The following is a 14674-nucleotide window of genomic DNA, read 5'->3' as shown; positions in this document are numbered from 1 at the left end:
GGAGAATACATGGAGATGACAAAAGCAATCACAGCTAAGAGCTGACATTGTTTATTGAGTGCCTGCCGTGCCCTGGGCCTTGTTCTGGCCCTTTCTACTGGCACTTGTTGAAGCCTCACGATAACCTTGCAAAGTGGGTTTATGAAGCACGTTTCACAGATGAGGAGACTGAGGCTCGGAGAAATGACCTGCTAGGCTCATTCAGCCGGGAAGGGGTGAGGCTGGCACTAAGGGCCATGATGTGTGACTGTTGGTGGAAAGTATTAAATGGGGAATTCTGTCCCCGAGAGACCTGATCCGAGGAACCGACTTTTGAGAAGAAGTGCCAAGTCTTGGGGCTGGCAGCGCTGAGGTCAACCAGGCCAGGCCTGGGCTGTGGTGTTCCCCCCCGGGGGATAGAGCAGAGCACCTGACCCTTCACTAAGCCCTCCCGCCTCTGTGATCTCTTTGGCTCTTCACGGCAGCCTTGGAAAGTAGGTGTTAAGATTCCCGTTTCCTAGTTGGGAAAACTGAGGCCTGAGATGGGAAGTCCCTGCCCAGCATGGAATGCCAGAGAGGGAGGAGGTGGACCCATAACTTCGACCTTGGCACCTGCAGCCTCCCCTGCCCTTTCCCTGGTGGGGGTGAGGCTGCTGTGTGGGTGTGGGGGGTGACTCACACGGGCCACGTGGGCGGGCGGGCGGGCAATGCAGCTGTGGCTGGTGGGCGTGGCCTGCCTGGCGCCGAGGGCAGGTGGCCCAGCCAGTTCTGCCTCTGATGCCTCATTCCAGCCATCCCTCTGCCTGCAATGAGAGCTTTCCACCGCCTCAGCCACAGTCCCACCCAGGGGCCTTGGGCCCCAGACATGCGGTGATCTCAGAGCAAGGGTTGCCACGACCACCCAGAACCTCACCAGGTGAGTCTTCCCTGCACAAGGCAGCTGTCATCTCCAAGGTCCCTGGGGAGCCCGGAGCATGGCCCTCAGAGGTCCTCTGGGCCATGTCTGCCCTTGGCCAATAGGCCTTGGGAGGAGGGCTGGAAGGAGCTTGGGCCCCAGCGAGGAAAGCAAGGCCGTGCGCTCTTGGCTGCAGGGACGTGTGAGAATACAGGTCCCTACAGACTCAGGAACATTTCCCTGAGGTTTGGGAATCCTGGGGAGGGACATCTCAATCTCACCACGGCTGAGGGGCAGAGGAGAGGCTCCTGCCTCCCCAGGCTGGCCCAGGGAGGTGGCTTTCTGGGGCAGGAGTGTGATGGGAGATCAGGATGGGAGGCGGTGGCCCCACCGCGAGAGAGATGGGGCCCAGGCATCTCACAGGTGCTGAGTCAGCAGCTGTGGCTCCGCGGCCTGGTCTGTTACCCAGGAAAGACCATTTCAATCAGTGTCAGGGATTGGGAGAGAGAGGGAGGGCCAGGGCAACAAGAGAGTCCAGCAGGTGAGAACGTGGCGTTTATGGGGTGACTCAGGGAGCTAATGATAGCTGCTGCGGCCCTAGTCCGGAGCTCCCTGAGCCTCTCCTGCCCCAGAGGCCCCCGGCAGGCCACATTCTCAGGCCCAGGGAAGGCAGAGAGCAACCAGCTCTCAGGGCCACAGAGTCCTTGGGGACCACTCAGCCCACTTCTCAGAAAGGAAAACAGAGGCCCTGGGAGGGGTGAGACGCGCCCTTCATCTGTCTCCTTTGTGCTCGGTGCCTCCCAGCCTTTTAGTTCACCAAAGGCCACGTGTGGATGGGGAAAGCCATAAAGGCTGCCCGTCCTCATCAGGCCGTGACTGGACATGGGAAGGCCGGGAGCCCAGCAGTCCCTCTCGGTGGGCTGCTCCACCTGCCTGGCCTCAAGGTGCCTGCGCTCCGGGGCCAAAGCTCTCCCTCGCCGATGCCTCCCCGATCCTGAGCCTGCTCCGTTTGAATTGGAGGGCGGGGGACTCTCTCCAGCCTGATGACATCTGGTTCCGGAAACTTCCTCCAGGAAGCTTTCCCATTGGGGTGGGATCACCAGTGGCCCCAGCTCCACCCCACCCAGCTGGGTTCTTCTTACAGGAATCCATCTTCCTGCCCCCACCTATGTGTCTCTGGGTGAGTCCCCTGAGGGTGACTCAAGCTGAGAGTGGCACCCCCTGACTGCACAGTCACCACCTGTCCACACAACCCTTTCCCAGCCCAAGTCCTCCCTCTGTGGCCAGCTGGCCCCCTTCCCCGTCCCTGTGGCCCCTGCAGCAGCCTCGTCCTGGCCCCTGGCTTCTGGTGTCCCCCACCCCGCAACGCAGCACCCAACTCCCAGCTGCCCCCGGGGGTCAGCCGTAGCTCTTTATGTTTAATAAAAACTTTATGTATTTTTTATTCATTTTTTTGAGACGGAGTCTCGCTCTGTTGCCCAGGCTGGAGTGCAGTGGCACAATCTCGGCTCACTGCAACCTCCGCCTCCTGGGTTCAAGTGATTCTCCTGCCTCAGCCCAACCTCCACCTCGTGGGTTCAAGTGATTCTCCTGCCTCAGCCTCCTGAGTATCTGGGCCTACAGGTGTGCACCACCATGCCCGGCTAATTTTTTGTGTTTTAATAGAGACAGAGTTTCACTGTGTTGCCCAGGTTGGTCTTGAGCTCCTAAGCTCAGGCAATCTGCCCACCTTGGCCTCCCCAAGTGCTGGAATTAGAGGTGTGAGCCACCGTGCCCGGCTAAAGCCACAGCTCTTATGCGGTGTGCAAGGACTTCACAGGGCCCAGCCTGCCCACACAGCTTTTGTTGCCAGGGTCCCCGTGAGCTCCCCAGGTTCTCTGGCCACAGCAGCTCCCGCCACTCCTGCTACTCCTGACCCTCCCAGGCCGTGCCCTCTGCCCGGCTTGTCCTTCCTCCACACAGCAGCCTGTACAGTCTGTCCTGGTCTTGTTGGAAGATGTATCAGTCCCCCTTCCCCACTCCCCACACCCCTTGGGGCTCAGCACCGTGCCCAGCCCACTCTGAGCATCAGTAAAGCAGGTCTGGACAGGGGGTCGGCCTCCTCCGCCTGGGGTAAGGGGACTCAGCTGCTCCCTGCAGGTGGGAGGGGAGTCTAATGGACGGCAGCCATAAGCTGGTTACACGCAGCTTTGGGAGGGTGGGGGAGATGATTGGTATGTTGGCTGCAGAGACCACCTGGACACTGAGGTATCTAAAACACCCAAGGAGCGTGAGGCTGTGTTACTAGGAGCATAACATCTAGAGCAAAGGAGGTGATAATCTTGCTCTGCGGAGGTCAGAACTCTTTGAGAGCTGCTCATCACGAAATCGGAGAGCAGCCTCGAGAAAACAGAGCTGGTGCCCAGGAGTCCGCCTGGGGACTGGCCGGCTGAGATGGTGTGCTGAGAGAGGATCGGGGCATGGTGGTCTCTACTGGGACACCTTCCTGGGCTCTCCTAGGACCATAGCATCAGGGGTGCTAGAGCAGGGAGCTGGGGAAGCTTTGGGGACACCTTCTCTGTCCTTGAAGAAGGGTTGGTGACCTGGGAAGGGAGGAGTGAGCTTCCTGTCCCAGGGAGTGTGAACAGGAGCTGGATACAGCCACACGGCGATCCTAAATTCCCTGAAGCTACCCCCGTCCCCTCGGCCTGAGCATCTGCCCTGTTGTTGTATTCCAGCCATGAATGCCCACCCCAAGGAGACGGTGCCTCTCATGGGCAAGAGAGTTGCCGCCCCCAGTGGGAACCCTGCTGTCCTGCCTGAGAAGAGGGCGGCGGAGATCACCCCCACAAAGAAGAGGTGGGTCCGGAGGGCTCGGGACTGGGACTGCAGCACTGTGAGAGGCATGAGCGGGGGGCCTGGCAACCCCCAGAGAGCCCTCGCCTTGGGGAGACCTGAGACTCTCAGTCTCGCCTGAGGTGGCCCGGTGCCCGGCGAGGTATAACTGGGGGATGGTGCTGGGGGGAGCACAGCACACTCAGGGGGCTGAGCTGCGGTGGTCAGTGTGACTGGCACAATTAGGGAAGCCTCCTTGGAGGGATCAGGGGGTGCTGAGGCAGGAGCAGTCAGGAGGGCTCCTGAGGGAGGTGAGGGATGGCTGGAGCCATCCTTGAGATGAGGAGCAGAATGCTGGGTGGAAGTTCCAGGTGACCTGGACCCTCTGCCAGGCACGTTTTCCACACACACCAACGGCTTTCCATCCACCATGCAACCAGCTGGGTTATTCAAGCTCTTGAACTCCACCTTTGGAATGGGGACACCGGCAGTGGCACCAACGATAGGATGACGGTTCATTGGGATCAAGTCAGCAAAGTGCTCAGTGTGGCGCCTGGCACGCGGTCAGAGCTCCGCACGTGCTGGCATTGAGAGTGTTCTGTGACCCTCACCATCATCATTGTCCCCATCACTCCACGGGGTCCCTGGGAACTGGGCCGGGCTGGAATGATCAGCTTTACTTCTTGGCTGGGGACATGGAGGAGGCCTGGAGCAGAGAAGGACCTCTCCAGGGTCGCCCGTCCCGCCCCTCTGCTGCCTCCATTGTAGATTCTGCACCCCCAGCTGATTCGGTGCCTCTCAAGCTGTCCCCCCAGCCCACTTCGTCTGTGCGTCCCTTGAACCCGGGGTGGCCCTGCCTCCTCTGCCTGTATCCCAGGCCCCCTTTCAGCCAGGGGTGAGCTTGGTGCTTCCCCGCTGTTAGTTGGAGCTATAATCACTGAGGTGTCCTGTGTACCAGCCCCAGGGTTGGGCTCAGGATAACGAGCTTGGGACATGGAGAGAAAAATGGCCACGCCTGCTCACAGTCTGGTGAAAGGGGAGTCGAGGAGAGAGTGGGAAGCGACCAGAGAGAGGTGAACTAGCCCCGTGGGGCCTGAAGAGCGGCAGGTTATTCTGATCCTGTAGGCAGTCTCAGGGGACTTCCTGGAGGAGGTGGTGCTAGAGAAGATGTGGAGAGGAAGGAAAAGTACATCTCGGGCAGAGAGATATGGGAGCAGTGGCTCAGAGTGGGGGCACTGAGGTGAGGAGTCTGGTGTAGCTGAAATGCTGGGCGATAGAGGAGTCTTTGGGGAGATGAGTCCCTTTGACTTCCTTGGCGGTCAGTCAAGGAAATTGGACAATCCTGAGGGCAGTGGGGAGCCATGGAGGGATTTTTTGTGGGAGGGAGGGCATGGTGAGATGTGCCTTTTGGAGAGGTGACTCTGGGGGATCTGCATGGATGATGGATTGGAGGAGAGGCTGACGGCAGGGAGACCATGAGGAGGCCTTTGGGAAGCCCAGGTGATAGGTGGTGATGTGTGAGCCTGGGTGGTCAGGGATAAAGAGGAGGGGACAGCACAGAGGGGTGTCAGTATCATAGGATCTGCAGGACCAGGCATGGGAGTAAGGGAGAAGGAGGAATCCCGGTGGGAGGGACTGGAGGGTGGTGGGGCCGTCTCTGACATGGTGCACCACAGGAGAAGATCCAGGTCAGGAGGAATGAGCCAAATTCAGTTGTGAAATGTTGGGTAAGAGGTGCCTGAGGGACACCCAGGTGGAGGCCCCATCTTGGAATGCAAGAGGGAAAACTGGTGGAAGTGGAGCCAGACAGGTGTCGTGTGGGGCCAAGGGGGCAGCCTGGGTCTGGGTGGACTTGTCCAGAGAAGGGCCGAGACATCCCTGAGCTAAGCGGGCAAGGACCACCTCCCGGGCTCTGCTCCCACTTCCCCTCCGTTCTCACTTTTCCAGGGGAGGTTTGGACCTGGGGAAAAAATTGAGGACAGAGTTTTGGGAGAATCCCAGGTTTTTTCCTCAGCAGGACCCGTCAAGCCACCTGCTCTGAGCCCATCCCCCCATTCATAGACTTAGCTCCAGGCTTAGTTCGGCAAAGCCTCCTCAGCCCAGCCAAGAGCTGAGCTTGATGTGTGTCCTGAATTGGTGTCCACTCCTCTGCCCCAAAGGCTCTCTGAGGACCCTCATTTGAAGGTTTGGGCATCCCCCTCAGAACTGAGTAGGGGACTTGGGCCTAGAGAGAAACAGAAAATATAAGAATAGGTCGGGCGCGGTGGCTCAAGCCTGTAATCCCAGCACTTTGGGAGGCCGAGGCAGGTGGATCATTTGAGGTCAGGAGTTCGAGACCAGCCTGGCCAACATGGTAAAACCCTGTCTCTACTAAAAATACAAAAATTAGCCAGGTGTGGTGGTGGGCGCCTGTAGTACCAACTACTCGGGAGGCTGAGGCAGGAGAATTGCTTGAACCCAGGAGGTGGAGGTTGCAGTGAGCCAAGATTGTGCCACTGCACTCCAACCTGGGCAACAGAGCAAAACTCTGTCTCAAAAAAAAAAAAAAAGAAAGGCCAGGTACGGTGGCTCCGCCTGTAATCCCAGAACTTTGGGAGGTCAAGGTAGGTGGATCACAAGGTCAGGAGTTTGAGACTAGCCTGGCCAACATGGTGAAACCCTGTCCCTACTAAAAAAAACTACAAAAGTAGGTGGGTGTGGTGGCGCGCACCTGTAATCCCAGCTACTTGGGAGGCTGAGGCACGAGAATTGCTTGAACTTGGGAGGTGGAGGTTGCAGTGAGCCGAGATTGTGCCACTGCACTCGAGCCTGGGTGACAGAGCAAGATTCTGTCTTAAAAAAAAAAAAAAGGAAAAAGATATATAGATTATAGGTGAAGAAAGAGGGCAATGCTGACCCCTAAGGAAACAGGTGCTAATGGTGGAATCAAAAGCACCAGGGAGTCTGGAGATGGGAGAGACTTTTGGACCTGGGAGTGTTCCTGAACTATCATGCCATTCCCTGACAGTAGCTGTCATCTTTGCTTCCTTCCTGGACCCTGGAAAACTGATGCCCAGGGTCAGAGATGCAGACTGATGGAGATTGTGGAGCCACTGGCCTTGCAGAGCCCAGAGCACTTGGGCATTTCTTGGCACAAAGCAAATGAATGGGCAGTCTCCTTCCCAGCCCTGGACTGTTCAGGGATAGTTCTTTGACTTCAAAGGAACAGAAATGCAGTAGAAATGGTATAGAATTGTCTGCTCACCTGAGTCAACCACACCCAGCTGGTGCCCTTTGGTCTGGAGAGAAGGCAGGAAGAAACAAACATCGCCTACAGCAGGTCAGCAGCCAGGGTGTCACAGGGCTAAGGCCTTGCCACGTGCTTATGACGCTGGGTCGGATGTGGTGTGTAAAGTGACCAGTAGGGCAGGTACAGGACAGACCCTCACAGTCTAGCAGCTGCTTTGCCCCAGGAGTTAGGTCTTTGCCCAACAGTTGGGGTTCTTCCCAGCCCTGCGCTTATCACTGTCTTCTCATGTCCGATGCTCCAGCTGACAAGGGCTTCCTTCTCCAGACATAGACCTCCCCTTCTCCTGAGGCTTTCTCATGCTGTTCTGCCTTTGGGGCTTTTCCCAAACCAGAGGATGGTGTCAAGACCCAGACCACATCCCACCCCAAAAGAGCACAGAGCCCTCCCTGATCCCTGTCTTCAACTGGAAGGATCTTCTCTTCCTCTGAGCTCCCGTAGCCCAACCTCTCTCTGAAGAGGTTCACGTGGTCATTGGGATGATGTGTTAGCTCTGGTTGAGATCTCTGATCGTGAGGTCCCTGGAAGGTTCATCTCTTCCCTTCTGTCTCCCTGAGTTTCTTACACAGAGGACATTAGTAGCTTTTGAGTAAGTAGATGAGTCAATAAAAGGGCAGGCAGGAGGCCGGGTGCGGTGGCTCACACCTGTAATCCCAGCACTTTGGGAGGCCAAGACGGGCGGATCATGAGGTCAGGAGATCGAGACCATCCTGGCTAATACGGTGAAACCCCATCTCTACTAAAAATACAAAAAACTAGCTGGGTGTGGTGGCGGGCGCCTGTAGTCCCAGCTACTTGGGAGGCTGAGGCAGGAGAATGGCGTGAACCTGGGAGGTGGAGCTTGCAGTGAGCCGAGATCGCGCCACTGCACTCTAGCCTGGGTGACAGAGCGAGACTCCGTCTCAAAAAAAAAAAAAAAAAGAAAAAAAGAGCAGGCAGGAAAATGATGAGCTGGTGAGCAAGCAGCTGGGTGGCCCAGCACGGCCCTTGGCATACATGAGGACACTATGGAGCGATGAGGAAATGCTTCTTCCTTTCCCTCGGGTTCTCAGCCTCAGGTCTGGAGTGGATACATATTCTTGTGATACGGCTTTCTGGACCATCTTTGGGTCCCTGTGGACTCTGAGAGAAGGCCTTGAGTAGGTAGGGAGGTAGGGCAGAGACAAAGGACTGCTCCTCATCTTCTTGTGAGAGATTGGGAAGGGGATGAGGCTTAGGAGAGGTAAAGGCTTTAAGCAGCTGAGAGCACAGTGGAAGTCACCTGAAGGATGCAACCTCCCAACATTTTGGTTTAAGGTTATGTAGGTTTACTTGCTTATTGGTCCTGTCCACCTATCCTCCCCTCCCAATTACTTATTATCCATCCATCCATCTATCATTTATTCACCCATCCATCATCTATTCATCCATCCATCCATCCATCCATCATCCATCCACTCATCTACCCATCCCATCATCCATCCATCCATCCATCATCCATTCACTCATCTACCCATCCCATCATCCATCCATCCATCCAACATCCATTCACTCATCTACCCATCCCATCATCCATCCATCCATCCAACATCCATCCACTCATCTACCCATCCCATCATCCATCCATCATCCATCCATCATCCATCCACTCATCTACTTATCCCATCACCCATCCATCCATCCATCTGTCATTTATTCACCTATCAATCATCTATTCATCCATCCATCAATCATTTATTCATCCATCCATCCATCATCCATTCACTCATCTACCCATCATCTATCCATTTTCCATCCACCCATCCATATATCCATCCATCCATCATCCATCCACTCATCTACCCATTCCATCATCTATCCATCCATCCATCCATCATCCATCCATCATCCACCCATCCCTCATTCTATCATCTCTCCATTATTCATTCATCCATTTATCTGGGCATCTATACAACCAACCATCCTTCCTTCCACTCATTTGTCTTTCACTCATTATCTATCCTCTCACTCATTCACCTATGAAGACTTCTGAGCATTAGGACCAGTGTTGGGAATCAAGGATAATTCAACTGTAGTCTCTGCCATTGAGGAATGTACAGCTGTAGGATGGTGTATTGTCCAGAGTGTGGAAAATTGTGGCCTCACTATACTATTTCTTGGTCAGTTCTGACCAACTCACTGGAACAACAGCTCTGGAAGGGACGGAAATTTTGTCCACTCTTCACTACTGTATCCCCAGCTGCAGAAACAGTGCCTGGCACATTGTAGATGCTCAATAAATATTTGTGGAGTAAATGCACCACTGAGGAATGCAGACAGGTAGGGTGATGGGGAGCAGGGGAGGGAGTGGACCGACAGTCTTGGGGAAAAAGCTGTGGGTATAGGGCTTGGAGCTCTGTCTGGAGATAATTTGGCAAATCTCAACCAGGACGTTTTGGGACTGAACCACCAGCAAATGTGTTTGGAGTTTCTGGGTCAGGCTGCTGTTGCAGAGTGACTACTGTAAGGCAAAAGTTCTGGGGCGCTGCAGGGCTGCAGGGAAGTGGTAATCAGACTGGTTGACCTCCGATGTCCACTTCAGCTGGACGTTCCGTAAGAGGACGACCCCAGAACTGCCCTGGCTCCAGGTTCCAGGCCTTAGCAATCATCTGGCCCAACCATCATCCATTCAGGTGAAGATGACTGGCCCAGAGAGGGCAAGTGACCATCTGGAGTCACACAGGAGGGAGAGGCAGAGCTGGACTAGAACCCAGGCTTTAGTTCCCAGGCAAGTGTTTAACTCCTCTCTTTGTCTTCCCTTTTGGAAGAAGAGTTTGACTGGTAGCTCAGGTCAGAAGGTTCCTTTTGGTGGGCAGGAGACTGGCAGGTGAGGCAGGTGAGACTGGCAGCCGGTACTACCCTCCACCCCACGTAGCCCCATTTCTGGATTAGCACTGAACCTTTCAGGCTTGTCTGTGGCTGGAGGAAAGGGCAGGGATTCCTTGGGCAAGCCTGGGGTCTCTCCTGCTTGCCCCACCCTAGGAAGTGGCTGTGCCAAGCAGCCTCCCTTTGGGGCCAAGCCCTAGAGTTAGTTTAGCTGGAAGAAGGCTCAGATTGCTAAGGCGAGAGCAAAGAAGCTCAGATTGTGGTATGGACTGTGAGCCTGGACATAGGGAAGCAGGTTCTTTGACCAACTTGGCTTTTACCCTGGGGGGTGACCATGAATGAGCTGCTTCTCCATACTGAGCCTCAGTTCTCTCGTCTGCAGAATGGGGCCACAGTCCCTTCCCTGCTACCCTCCTTCCTGAATCTGACACGGCTGAGACTGCCCTTTGGGAGCTCTTCTGTAGTCTTGTGAGGAAGGAAGGGCCATGCTGGTACTTCCAGACCTGAGAACGAAGGAGGCAGCAAAGGTGCTTAGGAGCCCCAGGTGCCTGAAGAGGCCCTGCTGGTCAGGAGGCCACAGTCCCTGGCCAGGACACAGAGGCTGCAGTTGTCCTGTAGCAGCTGCAGGGCAGGAGGGTTGCTGCCACCGAGATCGCCCTCAGCCTGATCCTCACGGTCCTGGTTGTCGTCAGCCGGAAGGGCTCTTCTCTGTGCGTGTGATTGTGTTTCCAAGGACATGGGTGCCTGAGTTTGTGGGTGTGTCTGAAGGTGGAACTGGGCTGTGTCTGGCTGGGAGTCATATCTTGGGTGTATATCTTGCTTCTCATAGGCCAGTGTCTCTCCTTCTCTGGGGCTCAGCCGGGCCACAGGGCCCTGAGCCTCTGTCTGTCTTCTCCCAGCCCAAGGAGAAAACTGCCTTTGCCCTGTGCCTCCCCTCCACTGCTCCCCTCCACTGCTCCCCTCCACTGGTCCCCTCCACTGCTCCCTTCCACTGCCTGAGATGGTTTCCTGGCTTTTCCTTCTCCACAGAGAATTCCCAGCTCTGTCCTCTGACCCCTCAAGTCCTTCCTGCTCTAGATCAGCCTTTTCTTTTTTTCTAGAGGAGTCTCCCTCTGTCGCCCAGGCTGGAGTGCAATGGCACGATCTTAGCTCACTGCAACCTCCACCTCCTGGGTTCAAGAGATTCTTCTGCCTCAGCCTCCCATGTCGATGGGATTACAGGTGCCTGCCACCACGCCTGGCTACTTTTTGCATTTTTAGTAGAAATGGGGTTTCACCACATTGGCCAGGCTGGTCTCGAGCTCCGGACCTCAAGTGATCCTCCAGCCTCCACCTCTCGAAGTGCTGGGATTACAGACTTGAGCCGCCGCGCCCAGCCTAGATCAGCCATTTTCAGCCCGTTTTCTGCTGTGACAAACAGCACAAGTGCTGATCAACGGGGGCAGGTATAACTCTGGCCATCTCCCTCTCCCTCAAGAGCCAGGAAGGCCCACATAGATCTGAGTCTAGGGACTGCCCCTCAGAACGGGTCTGACTTCAGACCTGAGGCCTGGGGGCGGGTAGGTGGTGACGGGAAAACCCAGCTCCCAGCACCATCTTCCCCATCCTTGAGGTGTCCTTTGTACCTGGAGGTGGCTGCAGACAGGGCAACCTGGCTCAAGTGTTAGACCCCCCTCTGTAGAGACTCAGGTTCATCCACCCAGTATTTCTAGCAAGAAGAGTCACCCAGACTCAGTTTTGTTTTGTTTTGTTTTGTTTTGTTTTGTTTTGTTTTTGAGAAGGAGTCCTGCTCTGTCACCCAGGCAGTAGCACAATCTTGGCTCACTGCAACCTCTGCCTCCTGGGTTCAAGCAATTCTCCTGCCTCAGCCTCCTGAGTAGCTGGGATTACAGACGCACGCCACCACACTCAGCTAATTTTTGTATGTTTAGTAGACCCAGGGTTTCGCCAGGTTGGCTGGTCTCAAACTCCTGACCTCAACTGATCTGCCCACTTTGACCTCCCAAAGTGCTGGGATTACAGGGATGAGCCACCGCACCCGGCCTAGCCCAGCTTTGAATCTGGACTTTGCTACCTATCTGCTGTGTGACCTTGGGCAAGTTGCTTTATCTACAGATAGAAGCCACATGTCTCCATGGGAGGCCTTCCTCACCTTGACATTGTAAATTAGCAGCTAATTGACACTACAGGACAAGAGGAGACTAGAAATTGTCCTCCCTCACCCGCCCCCACCGAGACAAATGCATGTCTGGCTGCTTCCCCATGCATCTGTTTTTTTTTTTTTTTTTTTTTAATGAGATGGAGTCTCGCTGTGTCACCAAGGCTGGAGTGGAATGGCATGATCTTGGCTCACTGCAACCTCCACCTCCCAGGTTCAAGTGATTCTCCTGCCTCAGCCTCCCGAGTAGCTGGGATTACAGGCGCCCGCCACCATGCCCGGCTAATTTTTGTATTTTTAGTAGAGACGGAGTTTCTCCATATTGGTCAGGCTGGTCTCGAACTCCCGACCTCAGGTGATCTGCCCGCCTTGGCCTCCCAAAGTGCTGGGATGACAGGCATGAGCCACTGTGCATCTATGTTTATCTTTTGTTAAGTGCAGATTTACTGAGCGCAAGATGAATCCGTAATTGACTGTTTCCTCTACCCGCCCCTTTTCACATGCAACACATGTACTCAGCAAACAGAATCGAAGCCTCACAAGAACGTGGCCCTATGCTCCCTGTTTCTTTCTTTCTTTTCTTCCTTCCTTCCTTCCTTCCTTCCTTCCTTCCTTCCTTCCTTCCTTCCTTCCTTCCTTCCTTCTTTCCTTCCTTCCTTCCTTCTTTCCTTTTTTCTTTTTTCTTTTTTTTTGAGACAGAGTCCTGCTCTGTCACACAGGCTGGAGTGCAGTGGCATGATCTCAGCTCACAGCAACCTACGCCTCCCGGGTGCAAGCGATTCTCCTGTCTCAGCCTCCAGCGTAGCTGGGATTACAGGTGTGTGCCGCCATACCTGGCTACTATTTTTTTTTTTTTTTTTTTTTTTGCATTTTAAGTAGAAACGGGGTTTCACCATGTTGGCCAGGGCTGGTCTCCAACTCCTGACCAGAGGTGATCTGCCTGCCTCAGCCTCCCAAGGTGCTGGGATTATAGCCCCTGCACCCGGCCTGCTCCCTCTTTTTTTTTTTTTTTTTTCTTTCCTCCTTCCTCTCCTGCCCACTTTTCGCCTTTAAATATTGAGGCCCTCAAAATCCTGTTCAGAGGAGAAAGCGTGGGCCACAGATCCTGCTGGGGCTTGTCTGTCTTTTTCCTGGGTGTGTCCTCAACCTTGGCAAAATAAACCTCTACATCAACCAGGCTCGCCTCAGTCCTTTTCTTCGGTTGTTCACACTTGACCGGCAGCTCCCTGGAGACCATCTGTGAAATGTAGGTGATAATGACAGTGACCATCTCCGAGGGCTCCCGGGAGGGCTGGGCAAGGCCATTTGGGCTCAGAGCTGGTCAGGGTGTGTGCTCAGCATGGGGGCACCCTCTGTGGCCGGGAGGCAGGACACAGGCAGACCGGCTCTGCCTGGCTCGGCCCTGACGAACTTCCTCCATGTTCCCTCAGTGCACACTTCTTCCTGGAGATAGAAGGGTTTGAGCCCAACCCCGTGGCTGCCAAGACCTCTCCCCCTGTCTTCTCCAAGCCCATGGATTCCAACATCCGGCAGTGGTGAGTATGGGCCCCAGCCCAACCCCCTGCCCTGGGCCCAGCCCTCAGCTCCAGAATGTGGCCAGTGACTTGCCCTGGTAATGGGGCCAGGCCTGGCTGTGGCATGCTACCACTGTCTATTATAAAACTTTATTATTATTTATTTATTTGAGACAGAGTGTCGCTCTGTTGCCCAGGCTGGAGTGCAGTGGCCCAATCTCAGCTCACTGCAGCCTCCACCTCCTGGGTTTAAGTGATTCTCCTGTCTCAGTCTCCCAAGTAGCTGGGATTACAGGCACATGCCACCACGCTTGGCTAGTTTTTGTATTTTTAGTAGAGACGATTTAGTAGAGACAGTTTAGTTTCACCATGTTGACCAGGCTGGTCTTGAACTTGCGACCTCAAGTAATCCACCTGCCTCGGCCTCCCAAAGTGCTGGGATTACATGCATGAGCCACCTAATCTGGCCCATTTTAAAACTTTAAAACCCTCTCTGTTCCCTCCGCCAACACCTCCAGCATCTCTGGCAACTGTGATGACATGGACTCCCCCCAGTCTCCTCAGGATGATGTGACAGAGACCCCATCCAATCCCAACAGCCCCGGGTAAGTCTGCCCCTCCCCCTCCTCCCACTGTGCCCACTCAGGCTGGGGGTGCCAGAGAGGCAGGATCCGGGGCCCTGCAGGAAAGAGAAAGAAGCCACCATTCCTGGGGATTGGGACAAGTGGAGTCACGGGTCCATGGCAGGTAGGACGTGCTGGGGGAAGGAGTGGAGTATTGCATTTTATAAAACCCATTCATATGAAACATTCAAACAGCAGGACGCAGTGGAACAAGAACTGTAGCACGATACTGTTTTTGTGAACTAAAAATACATGGCCGGGTGCGGTGGCTCACACCTGTCATCCCAGCACTTTGGGAGGTCGAGGCGGGCAGATCATGAGGTCAGGAGTTCAAGACCAGTCTGACCAACATGGTGAAACCCCGTCTCTACTAAAAATACAAAAATTAGCCGGGCGTGGTGGTGCATGCCTGTAATCCCAGCTACTCAGGAGGCTGAGGCAGGACAATTGCTTGCACCCTGGAGGTGGAGGTTGCAGTGAACTGAGATTGTGCCATTGTATTCCAGCCTGGGTGAGAGAGCAAGACTCTGTCTCAAAAAAAAAAAAAAAAAAAAAAAAAAA

The 14674-nt window shown here is 54.8% G+C and overlaps 1 protein-coding gene across 5 annotated transcripts in view; it reads left to right on the top strand.

Moving 5' to 3' along the window:
• The first annotated feature begins 570 nt into the window (after nucleotides 1–570).
• Nucleotides 571–14674, top strand: part of TRPV3 (transient receptor potential cation channel subfamily V member 3) — a 48764-nt gene continuing 34660 nt past the window's right edge. For 2 of the 5 annotated variants that reach the window (XM_025362912.1, XM_025362911.1), the window contains exons 1-5: nucleotides 804–895; nucleotides 3592–3712; nucleotides 11750–11913; nucleotides 13407–13511; nucleotides 14009–14095. In XM_025362912.1, the coding sequence (XP_025218697.1) occupies nucleotides 11843–11913; nucleotides 13407–13511; nucleotides 14009–14095 (263 nt within the window). In that variant the 5' untranslated portion in view covers nucleotides 804–895; nucleotides 3592–3712; nucleotides 11750–11842. Of the gene's footprint in view, nucleotides 896–3591; nucleotides 3713–11749; nucleotides 11914–13406; nucleotides 13512–14008; nucleotides 14096–14674 lie in introns of all 5 variants that reach the window. The other 3 variants (XM_025362909.1, XM_025362910.1, XM_025362913.1) reach the window with 3 other exon arrangements.

The sequence above is a fragment of the Theropithecus gelada genome, chromosome 16 (assembly GCF_003255815.1).
Source record: "Theropithecus gelada isolate Dixy chromosome 16, Tgel_1.0, whole genome shotgun sequence".
NCBI classification, from domain to species: domain Eukaryota; kingdom Metazoa; phylum Chordata; class Mammalia; order Primates; family Cercopithecidae; genus Theropithecus; species Theropithecus gelada.
The sequence above is the reverse complement of the archived record's forward strand: the minus strand, read 5'-3'. Positions and strand labels throughout refer to the sequence as shown.